Source organism: Symphalangus syndactylus, chromosome 1, assembly GCF_028878055.3.
Source record: "Symphalangus syndactylus isolate Jambi chromosome 1, NHGRI_mSymSyn1-v2.1_pri, whole genome shotgun sequence".
NCBI lineage: Eukaryota > Metazoa > Chordata > Mammalia > Primates > Hylobatidae > Symphalangus > Symphalangus syndactylus.
In genome coordinates, this window is record NC_072423.2 from 96,702,838 (window position 1) to 96,722,489 (window position 19,652).

Consider the following 19,652-nt stretch of genomic DNA (forward strand, 5'->3'; position numbering starts at 1 on the left):
CCTGGCTAATTTTGTATTTTTAGTAGAGATGGGGTTTTCCATGTTGGTCAGGCTGGTCTTGAACTCCTGACCTCAGGTGATCCGCCCACCTCAGCCTCCCAAAGTGCTGGGATTACAGGTGTGAGCCACCACACCTGGCCCATTGTAATTCTGATACAACACTGTTTTATATGCTTCCATATCTTAGTAATAAGGCATAATCAATATAACTTTCTTGATGACCCCAGGTCAAGATTCTGGGCCTTTGTGGTGACATTCTGAATGCCACTAGACTATTGTGTCAAAGAGTGATTCATTCACACATTCACATTTCTTAACTCAAAAAAAAAAAAAACACAAAAAAAACACTGGGGGTGCTACAGGGTGACAAATATTATCAGCATCTTCTAGGAGGAGAATGAGCACTGGTCTCATGTTCAATGGGCAAAAAAAAAAAAGAAAAAAAAGAAAACGGACTTAAAATAATGCAAATTGTTGTGTTTTTTTTTTTTTTTTTTTTTTTAGCCGGAGTCACACTCTGTTACCCAGGCTGGAGTGCAGTGGCGCGATCCCGGCTCACGGCAACTTCCACCTCCCAGGTTCAAGGGATTCTCCTGCCTCAGCCTTCCGAGTAGCTGGGACTACAGGCGCATGTGGCCATGCCCAGCTAATTTTTTGTATTTTTAGAAGAGATGGGGTTTCAGCATGTTGGCCAGGCTGGTCTCGAACTCCTGAGCTCAGGTGATCCACCCACCTTGGCCTCCCAAAGTGCTGGGATTACAGGCATGAGCCACCATGCCCGGCCCTGTATTTTTTTGAGGCAGTCTCACCTTGTTGCCCAGGCTGGAGTGCAGTGATGTGGTCTTGGCTCACTGCAACTTCTGTCTCCCGGGTTCACGTGATTCTCCTGCCTCAGCCTCCTGAGTAGCCAGGACTACAGGTGTGCACCACCACACCCAGCTAATTTTTCCATTTTTAGTAGAGATGGGATTTCACCATGTTGGCCAGGCTGGTCTCGAACTCCTGACCTCTGGTGATCCACCCAGCTCGGCCTCCCAAAGTGCTGAGATTACAGGCATGAGCCACCACATCCAGCCTGGATCTTAATCAATCAGGGCATCCAATGGCAGTCATTTGGCAGGGAACTGTTTAAATAATCTCCCAACTCCATTCCAATATTTCACACTTCATTTTAGTAGGTAAAGATATATGATAGAAAATTTTATCATCAGACATGGTGGCTCACGCCTATAATCCCAGCACTTTGGGAGGCTGAGGCTGAGGCAGGCCGATCACCTGAGGTCAGGAGTTCAAGACCAGCCTGGTCAACATGGTGAAACCTCGTCTACACTAAAAATACAAAAATTAGCTGGGTGCAGTGGCGCACGCCTGTAATCCCAGCTACTTGGGAAACTGAGGCAGGAGAATCACTTGAACCTGGAAGGTGGAGGTTGCAGTGAGCTGAGATCGTGCCACTGCACTCGGGTCTGGGCGACAGAGTGAGACTCCATCTAAAAAAGAAAAGAAAAAAAAATTTATGAAAAAAACAGCACGTTTTTACCTGAATTACTTCTTTTGGACTTAGACTATAATTGGTAAGTGAAGCATATAGTATCTTAATTCTAGCAAGGGATAAAATTAAAAGGTGGGAAATAGGACACAAGACTTTCCTATAATTACCTGTACTCACCAATTCCTACCTCTCCCAACTACTGGTCAGTGACCACCCACCTGGGTATCAAGTTCCCCCAGGGTTGCCACTGAAATCGGAACTATATAACCCCAGTCCGGGTGTGATGGAGATGAAAGTGATGGGCCAGAACTAGCTCTATCTTAGAAATCCCTGCTGTTATGCTTTTCCACCAGACTAAAAAACCCTTTGCCATAGAGGTTAAGGATAAAGCAAAGTTGCAAAGCTCTGATCTGTTTGGTGGCAGATACATTTGTGAAATGATCTAATGGTCTTTTTTGAGGGAGAAATGGTATTTAAGAGAATTAGAGAGAGACCTCTGCTGTTAAAAGATGACAGATTTCAAGATTAATGTAATAATGTTTTTTATACACAGCATTTGGTACTCACGCATCCACTTTCTTACCTGCATACTGAATATAAACATGTCTTTAAAACTATTCACTCTTAAAATGATTAGCTGAATCCCAGATTAAACATGATGACAAAATTCCCCATCTATTCAGAGACAACGTGTAAGAGAAAAGTCTATAATAAAATCATGAAAAGAAGGGATGTACCCTACTTTAAGTTGGAAATACATTTTCAAGGTTTTACAGGATGCCTGTCAGATTTTTCTTTTCGCTAAGATAATTGTCATCATCTTTTTTTTTTTTTTGAGATGGAGTTTCGCTCTTGCTGCCCAGACTGGAGTGCAATGGCACGATCTCGGCTCACCGCAACCTCCGCCTCCCGGGTTCAAGTGATTCTCCTGCCCAGCCTCCCAAGTAGCTGGGATTACAGGCATGCGCCACCACGCCTGGCTAATTTTTTTTGTACTTTTAGTAGAGACAGGGTTTCACCATGTTGGTCAGGCTGGTCTCAAACTCCTGACCTCAGGTGATCCACCCACCTTGGCCTCCCAAAGTGTGGGGATTACAGGCGTGAGCCACCATGCCTGGCATCATCAACTTTTAAAATAGAACATGAGGATGCTCCTCCAGCTTTATATGTTAATAGAAATGTTCTGAGGTAAAATAAGAACACAGAGTTAGAACTGACAAGATTCCTGGAGTCTTTTCTCTGCTTCTCTTGGCTCACATACAGAAAACCCTTCCACTGCAAAGAACTTTCCTTTAATGTCATTTTAAATTTTGAGCAAAAGTAAAATTAGCCATCTACGTTCTTGAATTCAACATAATCATCTGTTCCATTCAGGATAAAGACTGAAAATTACCTAGTATTCATTTTGTGTGTTTGAAAACCTAAATAGGGATCAAGAACCAAACTGGTTGCTAGGTCATCATTTTCACAGAGTTCCTTGGCAGACATTCCAGAAGATGGTACATAGCGACTCTGTCCTTCAAATCCCGAGTTACCATTACCTGTGAAAAACAAAAGCAAGAAAAATTACTCAAATTGAAAACTACTTAAATCTGTCTTAAAATCTTTAGTGGCATTGTCCATTCAAGCTGGTAATAAAGAACTGAAAAATCAATCACTTTTAGTAATTAAGAATTTAACAATCTTTGCATAAGACAGAAAACCAAATGCAGTAAACTATCTCCATTACTGAGAGTATTTTTGTTAGCAGGTAGTAATAGCAGGTTCCCAAGAATGGGGTCTGGGTAGCTGTGAGAATTTGGTTCAAATGCTTGACTCTCCCCCACCCCCTTCTCTCTAAGGAACACTGAGAAACAGGTGACGGGAGGATGTTCACTATTTTAACAAGACAATACACAGGGCCATTATAGATAGGACTCGGCTGAAAAGGAAAGAGGAACACAAGATAGTTTCTGCAAGAAGTGCCAGAACTCCAGATCTCAAGTATCAAAAGGAATCTCATGAAGTTCAGCTTCCTGCTTTTGGGCAGGTGAATGATTATTATCCCCACTTTGCAGGCAACTGAGGCCCAGACAAAAAGAAACTTGTCCACAATTCCAGAGCTGGGCAGTAGAAGTGGGGAAAGAAGTGGAGAGAGAATGACAGACCTGTTTCTACTGACCTCTGTTTGAAGCAATTATGAATGAATGGATAAAAATACAGACTGAAATATATAACTGAAATAACTGGGTTTAACTGTGAAAGAAAAGCAATGTACAGAAGGAAATGAAGTCCAACTCTGTAAGAAGTTTCATCAGAGCTGATTAAGTTTGATGTATATGCCACCGACAGTCCTTCCATGGAATTAGCACATCATTTATGGAGGACAACAGCAATGTAACTTTCAGGCTCTCAAAACCAAAATGGGGAAGAATGACACACAAAGTTTAACCTTTTCATCCACTCTTTCACAGAACAAATACTTAAATGTAAGTTCCTGCCAAGGGTAGACATATGATTTTGCAATCAAATTAGTTGCATGTAGGTATGTGAAAAGCTATCAACGTTGTTAAATTTTTTGTAACAGCATAATAGCTTTATTGAAATACAATTCACACATGATACAACTCACTTTTTTTTTTTTTTTTTTTTTGAAGACAGGGTCTTGCTCTGCCACCCAGCCTGGAGTGCAGTGGCATGATCACAGCTCACTGCAGTCTTGAATTCCTGGGCTCAAGGAATCATCTTGCCTCAGCTTCCCTAGTAACTGGGACCACAGGCATGCATCATCAAACCTGGTTAATTTTTGTATTTTTTTGTAAAAGTGGGGTCTCGCCATATTGTCCAGGCTGGTCTCGAATTCCTGAGCTCAAGCCATCCTCCTGCCTCAGCCTCCCAAACTGCTGGGATTACAGGCGTGAGCCACCACGCCCAGTCTTCTTTTTTTCACACAGGCATTTACAAGTATAAATTTCCCTCTAAACCACCGCTTTGGCTGCATCCTGTAAGTTTTAGTATGTTTTATCTTTCTTTTCATTCACTTCAAAATGTTTTCTGATTTCCTTTTTGATTTCTTCTTTGACCCACTGATTATTTAGAAGTGTGTTGTTTCATTTGCATGTATTTGTGAAATTCCCAAATTTCCTTGTTAATTTCTAATTTTCCTCCATTGGGGTCACAGAACATACCTTTTATGATTTCAATCCTTTGAAGTTTATGGAAGCTTGTTATACTGTCTAGCATATGGTCTATCCTGGAGAATGCTGCACTTGCACTTGAGATGAATGTGTATTCTGATGAGGTTCAATAGATGTCTGTTAGGTCTCACTGGTTTATAGTCTTAAGCTGTTCTATCCATTATTAAAAGTGGCATATCAAAGTCTCCAAATTATTGCTGAATTGTCGATTTTTCCCTTCAATTTTGTCAGTTTTTCTTTCCTGTATCTTAAGGCTCTGCTGCTGGGAAAGTCACTGATTGTATCTGAGATGGGGCACTGCTCTGTGCTCTCCCATTTCTCCTCATCGCTGGCTCTCTTTCTGCACCATTCTGGCCCAATAACATTCAATGTAAGGCTATGTCATCTTCACACACTGGGTTTTCCCAACCTAGCCCTCTATATTTATCTATGCTTGGTAAAGTGCAACCAACGTAATGGCCATTTTCCTTTTTCTTTCTTTTTTTTTTTTTTTTTTGAGATGGAGTCTCGCTCTGTCGCCCAGACTGGAGTGCAGTCACGCAATCTCGGCTCACTGCAAGCTCTGCCTCCCGAGTTCACACCATTCTCCTGCCTCAGCCTCACCACTAGTTGGGACTACAGGCGCCTGCCACCACGCCCAGCTAATTTTTTGTATTTTTAGTAGAGGCAGGGTTTCACCGTGTTAGCCAGGATGGTCTCGATCTCCTGACCTCATGATCCACCCACCTCAGCCTCCCAAAGTGCTGGGATTACAGGCGTGAGCCACCACGCCCAGCCCGTAATGGCCATTTCTAAACTTTTTTTTTTCTTTAAACAAGAGTCTCATTTTTTTGCCCATGCTGGAGTGCAGTGGTGTGATCTCGGCTCACTGCAACCTCTAACTCCTGGGCTCAAGTGATCTTTCCAACCACAGCCTCTCAAAGTAGTTGGAACCACAGGCATGCAACACCATGATTGGCTAATTTTTTTGTAGACACGGTATTTTTTGTAGACACGGGGTTTCACCATGTTGCCCAGGCTGGTCTCAAACTCCTGGACTCAAGCATATCCATTTGCCTTGGACTCCCAAAGTGCCGGGATTACAGGTGTGAGCTACCACGCCCAGACGCATTTTCTAAATTCTTGTGTATCTATAATAATTCAACTAATTAAAACTGTTTTGCACTATGATACACAAAAGGAGGCCAACAGTGATTTCCTAAAAAACTTAAGATATGCCTAGTTTACTGACCAGAATGAATACACACTGATGTGATCACTATATTTCTCAATTCTTCACGTTCACACTAGCTGCTAAAGAGTGAGGCAGGACGAGGGTGCATGCTGCCAGCAGCCTCAGGAGTGAGTGGTGTCCATGCAGAGGACCATTCATTCAGTCTTGCCTCTTCCTACTCTTGTCCCAAGCAGGAATTCTGTATGGTTTTCTATAGCAACAGTGACCTGATCTGAAATGGAAAGGTTAAGGGTAGCCTGGGCCCAATGAATCGCATAAACCCTAAAAGGTAAGAAGAAAATCAATCACAACTGGTACAATCTGAAACTACAGAAAACCCCAGGCTAATCCAAATCCCTGGAAACAGGCCAATGCCAATCTGAATTAAGGATATTCAAAAGTGGCCAGATTCAGGTTAGAAAAAGAAGAAAAGCTGTCCTCTTTAACATGACATACATTTGGACATGTAACTGCCTAGTTAGGTATACACTTGACCTCAGTCATTTTACTACTTTTAGAGGAAATATGAAATATGCACCAAATCTACAACTTCCTGAACTCTCAAAAAGCAGCCTCTTTCCCATCAAGAGGTATAGAGGAAATAAAGTAACTTATCAGCAGTGTTTCACTGTCAGGATGAACAACTGTCTACCCTGTATAAATAGAATGAATTGCTACGATTTGTGAGGCTGCCCCAAAGCAGTCAGTTCTATCTATCCTCCATTCTACTTATGTAAATTACAGTTGGTGTCATTATTCATATTATTCCTTGAAACATTTGTGGAAATTAGCAAAGAAGTACATACCTATACTTATATCTATTAAAAAAATACAGGTTAACCTGTAAGAAGTTCAATTAAAATTTTAAAAATTTAATAAGACATATCAACCATTCAGGTAAATTCTACAAAATATAAAGTAACAGACAGAAAAGCATGATTAAAATAATTATATGAAGCATTAAACTTGAGTTTTATATATTGTTTGATGAGAATAAAAATTGACACAACTTTGAGAGTAAAAAGACTATATTGCTAATTATGAAAATGCAAAAAAATTATTTAAGACAAAAGAAAACAGAATACACATTACAAACTGGAAAGAATTACTACCCCTTATCACAATCAGAACATTGAAGGTTTAAGTGTGTACATACATCTGTTCGACCTCCTCTCGACTGCATTTTTGCCAGCCTTCAGGGTGTCCTTCCCCGTGTGCTGTAATTTTGATTGATTCTGCTGATGGTCATTAGACAACTTGCCTCCATTTCTCCTGCCATTCACCACCATGTTCTTGGATTCTCCCAACCACTTCATACCCACAGACAGCCTGACCCAGGTGCATTTAGTCACTCTCTTCAAATAGCTTAGAGAATACTTTCAATGTTCTCTCCTAACAGAAACAAAATATGAAAAACAAAACAAAATGGGGAGGTAAATACATGAAAGATCATGCTAAACAGACCCTTGAGAAAGATATATAATATTAAAAGGACAGTCATTCACAGCATAATGATGTTTTGGTCAATGACAGACCACATAAACAACGGTGGTTCCATAAGATTATAACAGAGCTGGACATACACTTCATAAAATTCGTATTGCCTAGTATTTACTGTATTATACGTTTTACTGTTATTTTAGAGTATATTCCTTCTACTTTTTTTTAAGTTAACTATAAAACAGCCCCAGGCAGGTTATTCAAGAGCTATTCCAGAGGAAGGCACTGTTATCACAGGAGATGACAGCTCCATGCATGTTACGGCCCCTGAAGACGCTCCAGTGGGACAAGATGCAGAGGGAGAAGACAGTGATATGGATAATCCTGACCCTGTGTGGGCTGAAGCTAATGTGTGTGACCTGTGTCTCAGTTTTTAATAAAAAAGTTAAAAAAATGAAAGTAGGAAAAGGTTATAGAATAAAGATATTTTAAAAAGAATATAGTTGGGCATGGTGGCTCATGCCTGTAATCCCAGCACTTTGGGAGGCCATAGCAGACGGACTGCTTGAGCCCAGAAGTTGAGACCAGCCTGGGCAACATGGCAAAACCCTGACTCTACGGAAAATAAAAAAGTGAGCCAGGCATGGTGGCATGAGCCTGTGGTTTCAGTTACTTGAGAGGCTGAGATGGGAGGTCAAGCCTGCAGTGAAGCCAGGATTGCAACACTGCACTCCAGCCTGGGTGACACAGCAACCCTGTCTCCCAAAAAAGAAAAGAAAAGAAAAATATATTTTTGTGTCTTTTTGTCTGTTTTGAGACAGTCTCACTCTATGGCCCAGGCTGGAGTGCAGTGGTGTGCTTATGGCTCACTGCAACCTCAAATTCCAGGGCCCAACCAATCCTCCCACTCAGCCTCCCAAGTAGCTGGGACTACAGGCAGGAGCCACCACATCCAGTTAACTTTAAAACTTTTTTTTTTTTTTTTTTTTTTTGTAGAGACAGGGTCTCACTATGTTGCCCAGACTGGTCTCAAACTCCTGGCCTCAAGCAATCCCTCCACCTTGGCCTCCCAAAGTGCTGGGATTACAGGCATGAGCCACTGTGCCTGGCTAAGAAAGAATATACATTCATTTATTTGAGACAGGACCTTGCTCTGTTGCCCCAGCTAGAGTGCAGTGGTGCCATCTCTGCTCACTGCAACCTCCCCTTCCCAGGTTCAAACGATTCTCCTGCCTCAGTCTCCTGAGTAGGTGGGATTACAGGTGTGCGCCACCACACCCAGCTAATTTTTGTATTTTTAGTAGAGACAGGGTTTTACCATGTTGGCTAGGCTGGTCTCGAACTCCCAACCTCAAGTGATCCACCTGCCTTGGCCTCCCAAAGTGCTGGGATTATAGGCGTGAGCCACTATATGTGGCCAGAATATATTTTTATATAGCTATATGTGTTTGTATTTTAAGCCAAGTGTTACCATAAAAGAGTCAAAAAGTTTTTAGGAAAAAAAACTTTATAAAGTAAAACGGTTACAACAAGCTAATGTTAATTATTGAAGAAACATTTCAAAATAAATTTAGTGTAGCCTAAGTCTACGGTGTTCATAAAGTCTACAGTAGTATACATGTACTAGGTCTACACAATTACTCACCACTCACTCACTGACTCACCCAGAGCAACTTCAAATCCTGCAAGCTCCATTTACAGGAAGTGCCCTTTACAGGTGTGCACCATTTTAAAATCTTTTATTCTGTACTTTTACTGTACCTTTTTTATGTTTATGTATGTTTAGATAACAAATAACATTGTGTTACCAGTGACTACAGTAGTCAGTACAGTAACATGCTGTACAGGTTAGTAGCCTAGGAGCAACAGCCCAGGTGTGTAGTAGGCTAGACTACCTAGGTTTGTGTAAGTACACTCTATGACATCTGCATGACAACAAAACCACCTAACCTCACATTTCTAGAATGTGTCCCTGAGACACACTCTATGAGTGCACTCTACGACATCTGCACGACGACAAAATCACCTAACCTCACATTTCTCAGAATGTGTGGTAACCCTGTCATTAAGCAATGCATGACTGTACTTTAATAACTGATGTCTCCACTCTTTAAAGACAATCTTGGCTCCCCAATCATATGATGCCTGTTCAGGAATACAGTGCCCCCAGACTGACCAGAATGTAAACTACAGAAGGCAGGGACTCATTCTGACTTGTTCCTTGCTCGTGTTTAGAACAGTACTGACAAACAGCAGGTGCTCAACAAATATTTCTTTCAGCAAACAGTAAGAACCATCTTTGCTCCTTGTTATACTGATATCTAGTACAGCTCTATCATCTATCTGCTCAAACTACATGTTTTGGTAATGCTCTGAACTGGGTGAGTAAACTATAAGAAAGTTATTTATCTCTTCGTTCCAAGGCAAGCTTAGGAAAAGGCATCTATACTAAGCTTTGTCCATCACAGTAAGAGACTCCTAACTGTTATGCTGGCTACTCATCACCACAAACAAAATTTAGCAGAGGGACAAGAGTAAGGAAAGTAAAGGACTTCGTATCTCTTTGTTATTGTTAGTTTGAATTCACTGTTCTAGATATTTAAGAAACCAATATTCAGATATCAAAGTAGTGCCCATCTGGAAATGTCTACCTTATCATTCCTTCACAATGGCAACAAAACTGAGATGCTACTGTATTTGGTAATGTAAATGTACCTCTTACTATCTGAATTTGGGAACCGATTGATTTGAATAGTGGGGGATGCTTGTAATTTATAACGACCTTTGGAAATGAGGATATTATACATCACACTCATTACTAATGGAATGAGAAAAAGGATGTCCATGATAACACCTCATTATCGAATTATGCGTTAGTATAAGTCAGACTAAAAAGGCCCTACGATAAAGTGCAAAAATACAGAACTTCAGAGCCAAAGATGCCTTAAGATCACCAGTGTAACTTTTCAATTTGCAAATGAAACTGAGGCCGCATGCCTAAAGCCACACAATCCGCCTGCAGCAGTCTCACGAGTAGAACCCAGCACTGCTGCCCAACAAATTCTCAACTACACCAGACGCAGGTCAATTTCCTTTCCACAAACATAGAAAAGTACAAATGATAAATTACTTTGAAGTATTCACAAAAATACATGCCTGGACATACCTTTAATGATACTCAACACAAACACAAAACATGAATTTTTACTTGATCTCAGATCTCTTTCATGTTACAGGAATATCTGTGTGAGTTCACTGGAGGGTAAGATGTGCATGTGAGCAGTATGCTTAGGGGAATGGCAAAAAAAAATCTGATCAATGCTAAAGACAACTTTACAATTGTTTTCTAACATGAATTTTTTCTTCTGGTTCCCTCACTATTTAAATTCGATTATAGTATTTAACTTTTAACGTGCCTTTTGATTTTTCTTATAGGTTTCACTAAACAGTCTTCTAGCTATTCTACATCAGTTATAAGCTAAGGATTTTTCAATTATTAAATTCTACCAAATTTAACATTAAGACCTCTCATTAATGATCAAATATCTTACACTTAGGAGAAAAGGCATAGAATTCAAGAGCAGCATACCTTTTTTTTTTTTTTTTTTTTTAAAGGGACAGGGTCTTGCTCTGTCACCCAGGTTGGAGTGCAGTGGTGTGATCACAGCTCACTGTGGCCTCAAAGTCCTAGGCTCAAGCAATCCTCCACCTCAGCCTCCCAAAGTGTTAGGATTACCAGCATGAGCCACCACATTCAGTAAGAGCGTGTACTTTTGAGGTATAAAGTACAAAGAAAGCTTGAGAAAAAGAGCAATGGGTGGTCCACTGGGAGCCTTGGATCTTGGATCCCCCGCAGTTTTGCCTATGGACTCTAAAATGGACTTCATTTAAAGAGACCCATGGAACAGCAATAGATAAAAACATAAAACAATATGAATTGTGGCATTCAAATCCTAGCACTTTGGGAGAGTATCAAGTACCAAGTTTTTTTTTTTTTTTTTGAGACAGAGTCTCGCTCTGTCGCCCAGGCTGGAGTGCAGTGTCCACGATCTTGGCTCACTGCAACCTCCGCCTCCCAGGTTCAAGCTATTCTCATGCCTCAGCCTCCCAAGTAGCTGGAATTACAGGTGTGCACCACCATGCCCGCCTAATTTTTGTATTGTTAGTAGAGACAGAGTTTCACCATGTTGGCCAGGCTAGTCTTGAACTCCTGGCCATAAGCGATCCTCCCACCTCGGCCTCCCAAAGTGCTAGGATTACAGGCATGAGTCATCGTGCCCGGCCAAGTGTTCGAAAATTATAGCCTACTATCACAATGCATTCAAGATTTGAGTTTGAATAACCTCATCAAGACTTAGATCTTTAAAAGCTTCAAGGTTCATCTGCATTAAAGCTCTCCATCATTGAGCCATCTCACAAAAGTAAAAGCTTAAAGGGACTAAAATCCGTGACTGCATTCCATTTTATATCCCTTCCTCAGTTTTCTTCAATTTCCTTGACCCCTAGGATCTTTCATATTACTTATGCTCCTTTAGACAAGAGACAAAGAAACAGCACTTTCTGAAAAATAGATGTTCTGTGGCTATAAGCCTTCATTGGTACAGATGCATAAACTTGGCATGATAAATTTAGAATTAGGTTTTTTGTTGTATCCTATAAAAAGCTGCATTAACAACAAGCAAATGGGCCAGGTGGTGGCTTATGCCTATAATCCTAGCCCTTTGGGAGACCAAGGCAAGAGGACTGCTTGAGGCCAGGAGTTCGAGACCAGCCTGGGCAACACAGCAAGACCTCATCGCTACTAAAAATAAAAATTAAAAAATTAGCCAAGGATGCTGGTATGCACCTGTAGTCACACTCAGGAGGCTGAAGTAGGAGGATGGCTGCAGCCCAGGAAATTGCGGATGCAGTGAGCCATGACCATGCCATTACACTGCAGCCTGGGCGACAGAGTGAAAAAAAAGAAAACGATGAAGTAGTAAATGTATATAAATGTATTTTATATTTCAAGTTAGATTATACTCTCAGAAGCTATGTGGTTTAGAGAAAATAGCCCTCTCCTATCCCACCTCTGTCTCTTACTAGGCAGTTGGTAACCGACAAAGTCACTTAACCTCTCTGAACCTTAACTTCCATTATCCAGAAAGTGAAGCTGATTATATTTTCCCCATCTACCTCACAGGGTTGTTGTGAGGATCACATGAAATAATGTACCTAAAAAAGTTGTTTCTGTAAAACGTACAACACAGATAGATCCAGGGTCCTGTTACATAGTTGCAAGTCACACCCTTATCTCCAGGGCCTGGGAAGGTAGGTGATTTAAGCACACAGAAAGTACCTACCATGTCCAGGGCGGATACATGGTAACAAGACTATGTTAATTTTATTTTCCTCTGAGTACACAGAATACTACCATGGGCTAATTCTAAGGAGCAAGACTGTAACTTTCCCTAAAATTATAGCTCAGCATTGACAGTGCTCTAGGGCAATTATGGGTTGTAATATTAATGGTTTGCAACATTTTTTTACTATGTTGTGACCAGTAATTTTTTTTTTTAATGAAAGAACACAGAGAATATTTCACAATGCATCCCACACAGTAAGTTTTGTTTTAGTTATACATGTGTAAATGTGTGTGTACTTAGTCATTAAATAAAACGAATTTTTGGCCAGGTGCGGTGGCTCATGCCTGTAATCCCAACACTTTGGGAGGCACAGGTGGGCGGATCACTTGAATCCAGGAGTTGGAGACCAGCCTCGCCAACGTGATGACACCCCGTCTCTACCAAAAATACAAAAATTAGCTGGGCGTGGTGGTATGCACCTGTAATCCCAGCTACTCAGGAGGCTGAAGCAGGAAGATCACTTGAGCCCAGGAGACAGAGGGTGCAGTGAGCCAAGACTGCACCTCTGGACTCCAGCCTGAGTGACAGAGCAAGACCCTGTCTAAAATAAAATACAATAAAATGCATTTTTTTCCTGGGGGTGTGGGGAAAGGCAATGCACCATGGCTGCCTCTTGCCTTTCTCCTCTGTCTGCCTGGAATGTTATAACACCATCTCTTTGCCTAATTCCTTAAGCCCCAGTTCAGTGTTCACATCCTCTAGGAAGTGTTCCTTGACCTTCACTGCCAAATCTAGTTATATATTTATGCTATAAAACTTAAGTGAAAGCCCTTATGTGACTATACTGTTTAAGTGTCTGCTTCCTTAATTGAGAGTTCCTAAGGTTGAGAATCTATTTTTCTTATCTCTGGCCCTTGTGTATCTAGTATAGTACACAGTACATTCTAGAGGCACTCAACTGATGAAATAAATAGGTTGTATTCTAAACTGCATCATAGAAACTATATTTCTGCATTAAAAAAAAAAAAACAACTGTAAAGATACTTCCTGACCTCTTCAAATCCTCTCCTTTCTCAAGATGTCCATGGTGTTAAATGGGGTGAGAGAAGCTCCTGCACAGACAGAAACAAGGCAGGAATCATAGCTGCTACCACCACTAACTTCCCTACCGCTTGCCATTACACTTTCTGGTTTACTCCCTAGTCCTTGGCCCTCCAGAGAAAAAGAACCAGGACCAGGAAAAGTGCTTTTGGTCCTTTAGGAAATCATCTCTAGAATGCCTATGTTTAACACACAACTTATGGATAATCACGGAACAATGTACTTTTAGGCTTCTCAGGAGTCCTAATATACCTCAAAAATAAGATGTAAAGCAGAATTATATGAAATAGAAATAAAATATATGGAATAGAAAGGCTATCCATGGACAGTCTTTTTTTTTTTTTTTTTTTTTTGAGATGGAGTCTTGCACTGTCCCCAAGTTAGAGTGCAGTGGCCCGAACTTGGCTCACTACAACCTCTGCTTCCTGGGTTCAAGTGATTCTCCTGCCTCAGCCTCCCAAGTAGCTAGGACTACAGGTGCGCACCACCACACCTGGCTAATTTTTTTTGCTATTTTAGTAGAGACAGGGTTTCACCATGTTGGCCAGGAAAGTCTCGGTCTCCTGATCTCATGATCTGCCTGTCTCGGCCTCCCAAAGTGCTGGGATTACAGGCGTGAGCCACTATGCCCAGACATGGAAAGTCTTTAAGTCCCAACCAAGATGTCTACTCAAGAGAAAGAAAGCAGAAAATCTGGGGATGAGGCCCAGCAATCCATGTTGTAATAAGACCCCTAGGTGATGCAAGCTCCAGTGTAAGAGCAATTGCTCTAATTTACTTATTCATTCATTTTATCATGTTAGGGCAAAGGACACAAAATTTTAAGAAAAATTATGGAATAAAAAATTAAGGAAATTATAATAACAACCAAACATTTTTCTGAGAATTATGAAAATTCACCAACAAATCACTTTAGTAATAGCAAACTTTGGTTCAATTCATGGAACACAGACTGAGATCCACTCTAATGTGTACATAATTTAAACTGAATGTGGGTTAATGATCCAAACTGGAAAAAATCTGTGCCCTCAGATCTCATTTATATTGTGGTCAACTGATATTATTTGAACTCAAGGTAATTTAATGTAACAGGTACTTCTGTCAATCACAGAACATGGCTAAATTTCACTAGTATGAATGCACTGCACATGTCTGGATATAGCCTAGCAGAGAGAGATTCTCCACATGTCCATATGATAAAAGCTATCAAAAGATCTTTCTTAAACTGATAAGTGAAACATTTGTAAAAACAATTCTAATGAAGCTATCAATAATTTGGGGGCTATTTAAAAAAATTTTTAGCTCAAAATGAATATATATTCTACTAATGATCAGGTCATCATTTGTTCTGCCCTCCTAAGTGTGGAATCTGTTCTTGCTGGCATGATCTTTCCTCTAAGATCACACGCTTACACATTAAAGGTAGTGATGGGATTTTAAAAAGCACGTCGACACTGTCGTAGAGTATAGACAAATAGGGGTTGAAAACATCCCAGCACTTTGGGATGCCAAGGCGGGCGGATCATCTGAGGTCAGGAGTTCGAGACCAGCCTGGACAACAAGGTGAAATCCCATCCCTGCTAAAAATACAAAAATTAGCCAGGCGTGGTGTCACGTGCCTGTAATCCCAGCTACTCGGGAGGCTGAGGCAGGAGAATAGCTTCAACCCAGGAGGCAGAGGTTGCACTGAGCCAAGATTGTGCCACTGCACTCCATCCAGCCTGGGCGACATAGCAAGACTGTGAAAAGAAGAGGAAAGAAGACAAAAGGAAAGGAAAGGAAAAAAAGACAAGACAAGACGGGGTGGCTAGCAAAGCCTAAATGCTTCACGGCTACCACAGAGGTGCCCCTTCCCAACAAACAAACAAGGGTGCAGACTCCCATGGAACATAGCTGGCTCACATGGAAATGTCCCCACGGTCATGGTTTGGCTGACACACTCTTGAGCTAATTAGCCACTGACTACATTTAGAAGTAAAAATTGCCTCAATTTTGTCCCAAATTGTAAGGAAAAACATTTCAAGAAAGTACTGACCACTTCTTTTTTTTTTGAGACGGAGTCTCGCTCTGTTGTCCAGGCTGGAGGACAGTGGCACGATCTTGGCTCACTGCAACCTCCACCTCCCGGGTTCAAGCCATTCTCCTGCCTCAACCTCCTGAGTAGCTGGAACTGCAGATGCACGCCATCACGCCCGGCTGATTTTTTGTATTTTTAGTAGAGATGGGGTTTCACCATGTTAGCCAGGCTGGTCTCGATCTCCTGACCTTGTGATCTGCCCGCCTTGGCTTCCCAAAGTGCTGGGATTACAGGTATGAGACACCACGCGCAGCCATTACTCACCACTTCTTAAATGGCGTATTAGCTTGGTGTAAAAGTAATTGCAGTTTTTGCTTTTTTTTTTAGTTACAAATCGTGTTCTGATTTCCCAATATAAAAATGTCAGGAAAATTAGACATCTACTATATTCCAGACACTGTTGCAGGCACTGAGGATACAGCATGGAACAAAATAAGGCTTCTGCCCTCATCTGTGCTTATATTCTAATGGAAAAAAGCACTAGGAAATAATAAATTAACGAATAAATGTCGGCACCTTTTGGGGGGAATAAGCCATTTATGGTGGCAGGGAGTGTTTCAGGTGGAGAAGGAGGGTGATAGTGGCTATTTTCTAAGAGAGCAAGGGATGTGAGGGGACAGCCAGGCATCAGGCAAGAAGCACGCAGTGGACAAAGGGAAGGGCAAACACAAGGCCCAGAGGCTGGTGTGGCTGGGGCAAATATGGGGGGAGAGTGGGAGGATGAGGTCAGAGAGGCTGCCACAGGGAAGAAGGGCTTCAAAGCCGCTGCTGAGACTTGGGTCTTTACTCCTAGTGAGAGGGAAAGCAGAGGAGTGACACGATCCAACCCACAGTTTTAAAGGACCATGCTGGCAGCTTGCTACATGGTACTTTAAAAAAGCAGTTCTAATGAAGCTACTAATAATTTCTAGGACAAGAGAATGCAGGGAAACATTATTAGTAGTAGCAGTCTATTTACTGACTACTGCTATAAAACCAGAGGAGAATTAGTGGCTGCAGCAGCAGACGTGGCAAGAAGTGGTTGGCTTCGAGATCTTTTCTGAAGGTTCTGCTGATAGTCAGGAATTGCTGACAGATTGAATGCGGGTGTGAGAGAAAGAGCACTCAAATATACCTGCAAATGAAGAATGGAATTAATATTTAGGGATGTGACAAAGACTATAGGAAGATTGGTTTTCGCAAGGACTGCGGTGTGGGAATTTGGTTTTGGTCATTTTTTCTTCCTTTTTGGAGGTCTTTTTTGGTTTTAGTCACTTTTGAGATGCCCACTACAGATCCAACTGGAGTCGGCAGCTGGATACCAGGGTCTGGAGTCCAGCTCCAAGCTGAAGATAAAAATCTGGAGTCAAAGTATTAATGGCATTTCAAGCCATGGAATCAGATGAAATCTAGGAATCAGTGTAGATCAAAGAAGTCCAAGGACTGGGTATCGGGGGCACTTTAACATGTACAGGTCAAGAGGAGGAGAAGCAGCACAGGATCATAAAAGGAGCAGCGAGTGAGAAGCAGAGCCAAGCATGACAGGGGCCACTCCGCAAAGAGAATTACCAGCTCAGGCAAGGACTGTAGGTGCCCAGAAAGCAAACACTTTTATTTTATGAGTCTAAACTCATGGAAAGGATGGGCTATCGCTGATCTGTGAGCCTTGCTCGGAAACAACAGAGAACTTCTAAAACGGACATAATGTCTTAAACACGCACTTGTGGGGAAGACGGGGCTCTGCTTTAAGAAACAGGCCGGGCGCGGTGGCTCACGCTTGTAATCCCAGCACTTTGGGAGGCCGAGGCGGGCGGATCACGAGGTCAGGAGATCGAGACCATCCTGGCTAATACGGTGAAACCCCGTCTCCACTAAAAAATACAAAAAATTAGCCGGGCGTGGTGGCGGGCGCCTGTAGTCCCAGCTACTCGGAGAGGCTGAGGCAGGATAATGGTGTGAAACCGGGAGGCGGAGCTTGCAGTGAGCCGAGATTGCGCCACTGCACTCCAGCCTGGGCGACAGAGCGAGACTCCGTCTCAAAAAAAAAAAAAAAAAAAAAAAAGAAACAGATGGCAGAGGGCAATATAAGGAATGAGAGAGAGAGAGACAGACAGAGAGAGAGAGAGAAAGAGATTGACTGATTGACTCACAGGCCAGAAAAGACAAATGTAAATTAAAATTATGGAGTGGGAGGTGATGGGAATAGGTTAGTTAATTCGAGAAGGCAAGCCTTCACAGCGCTTATAGGATCTGTGTTAAAAAATTTTTTAAAACTAATAGGTTAGTTAAATCTCTGGATTGGAGTAATACAGATGATCTGAGTAGAAGAATGAGGTGGAATTCCTGAGGACTACTGTGCAAGGCTTTGCGCCTTCTACTTTTGTGAGTATTCACAGAAATGATGCAATCAGGCTCTGAGAAAATGCAATTGGGATTCTGCTCCAAGATGGGCAGTATCACTTCCCCAAGGGATTTACCCAACACTGAAATCAACAGGAAGAGTCACCTTATGTGGTTTCACTGGATCAACAGATGGGAAAAGCAGCACTTACTACAGATTCTGGTACCAAACATAAATAAGGAGGTGGGGGGTGAGGGGACAATTTATGATCAAGATAAAACATACTGGAAAACTGCTAAAATAAGAAATGTATTTAAAGGGGAAAATATTTCAAGAATGATTTCCGGTTGTACTTAAAGCAGAAACTCCTAATCATAACATAATGCCACTAAGGTGAGAAGTGCGACACCCACCACCACCAGCACCACCACAATGCATTCCAAATCACCAGTGCTACCGTTGGTGGGGGGAGGGATAACTTTTAAAAATATTTTTGGCCGGGCGCGGTGGCTCACGCTTGTAGTCCCAGCACTTTGGGAGGCCGAGGCAGGCGGATCACGAGGTCAGGAGATCGAGACCACAGTGAAACCCCGTCTCTACTAAAAATACAAAAAAATTAGCCGGGCGTGGTGGCGGGCGCCTGTAGTCCCAGCTACTCGGAGAGGCTGAGGCAGGAGAATGGCGTGAACCCGGGAGGCGGAGCTTGCAGTGAGCCGAGATTGTGCCACTGCACTCCAGCCTGGGTGACAGAGCGAGACTCCGTCTCAAAAAAAAAAAAAAAAAAAAAATTTTTTCCCCAAACGTTTACAGTGAACGTATTTACTTATAATCAGAAAAAAAAAATGAAAACCTTAATACTTTAACACGTTTCAAAAGAAAGCAGCATTGATTCATAGGAAATGGGCTAAGTTCACATAACCATGTCTGTTCTATGCCAGTGATGGCCCCTCAACAAATGTCAATGCCCTTCTCTTTCCAGTCTCTTTATGAGATTATAAATTGTTGAGTGACTTTTGAGAAATTGTGTCCAATTTGAGAACTCTGATTCCAATCCATTTTTACTTAAACACAGGCATTTTTTGCTTAACATCCTAAAAACAAACCAAGATTAAAAAAAAAAAAATCTGTCAAAAAAGTTAAAACACTGATTCTGAATGACTAGAAAGAATTTTAACATAATTCCTGTGACATTACCAAGAACCCTCTAGCCAGCTGACACGCTGAACTTGTCTGCAGACAGTTTATCTTAGAGAAATTATCCAGTGGCAGGGAAACAATTCCCACGTGGTTGAAAAAGAAAAGTCAATACACATTTTTAAAAAGTAGGTTCTGGCTGGGTGTGGTGGCTCACGCCTGTAATCCCAGCACTTAGGGAGGCCGAAGCAGGTGGATTCCTTGAGCCTAGGAGTTCAAGACCAGCCTGCGCAACATGGTCAGACCCCAGTCTCTACCCAAAAAAAAAGAAAAAAAAATTAGTCGGGTGTGGTG

General features: G+C 41.8%; 1 protein-coding gene across 7 annotated transcripts in view; it reads right to left on the reverse strand.

Annotated features, from left to right (window-relative positions):
- The window catches only part of KMT5B (lysine methyltransferase 5B), a 57,667-nt gene that overhangs the window by 25,830 nt on the left and 12,185 nt on the right, over positions 1–19,652 (reverse strand). For 4 of the 7 annotated variants that reach the window (XM_055270524.2, XM_055270506.2, XM_055270497.2 and 1 more), the window contains exons 2-3: positions 7,038–7,273; positions 2,886–3,033 (exon numbers count right to left, since the gene is read on the reverse strand). In XM_055270524.2, the coding sequence (XP_055126499.1) occupies positions 2,886–3,033; positions 7,038–7,197 (308 nt within the window). In that variant the 5' untranslated portion in view covers positions 7,198–7,273. Of the gene's footprint in view, positions 1–2,885; positions 3,034–5,899; positions 6,701–7,037; positions 7,274–19,652 lie in introns of those variants that run through there. The other 3 variants (XM_055270534.2, XM_063635791.1, XM_055270544.2) reach the window with 2 other exon arrangements.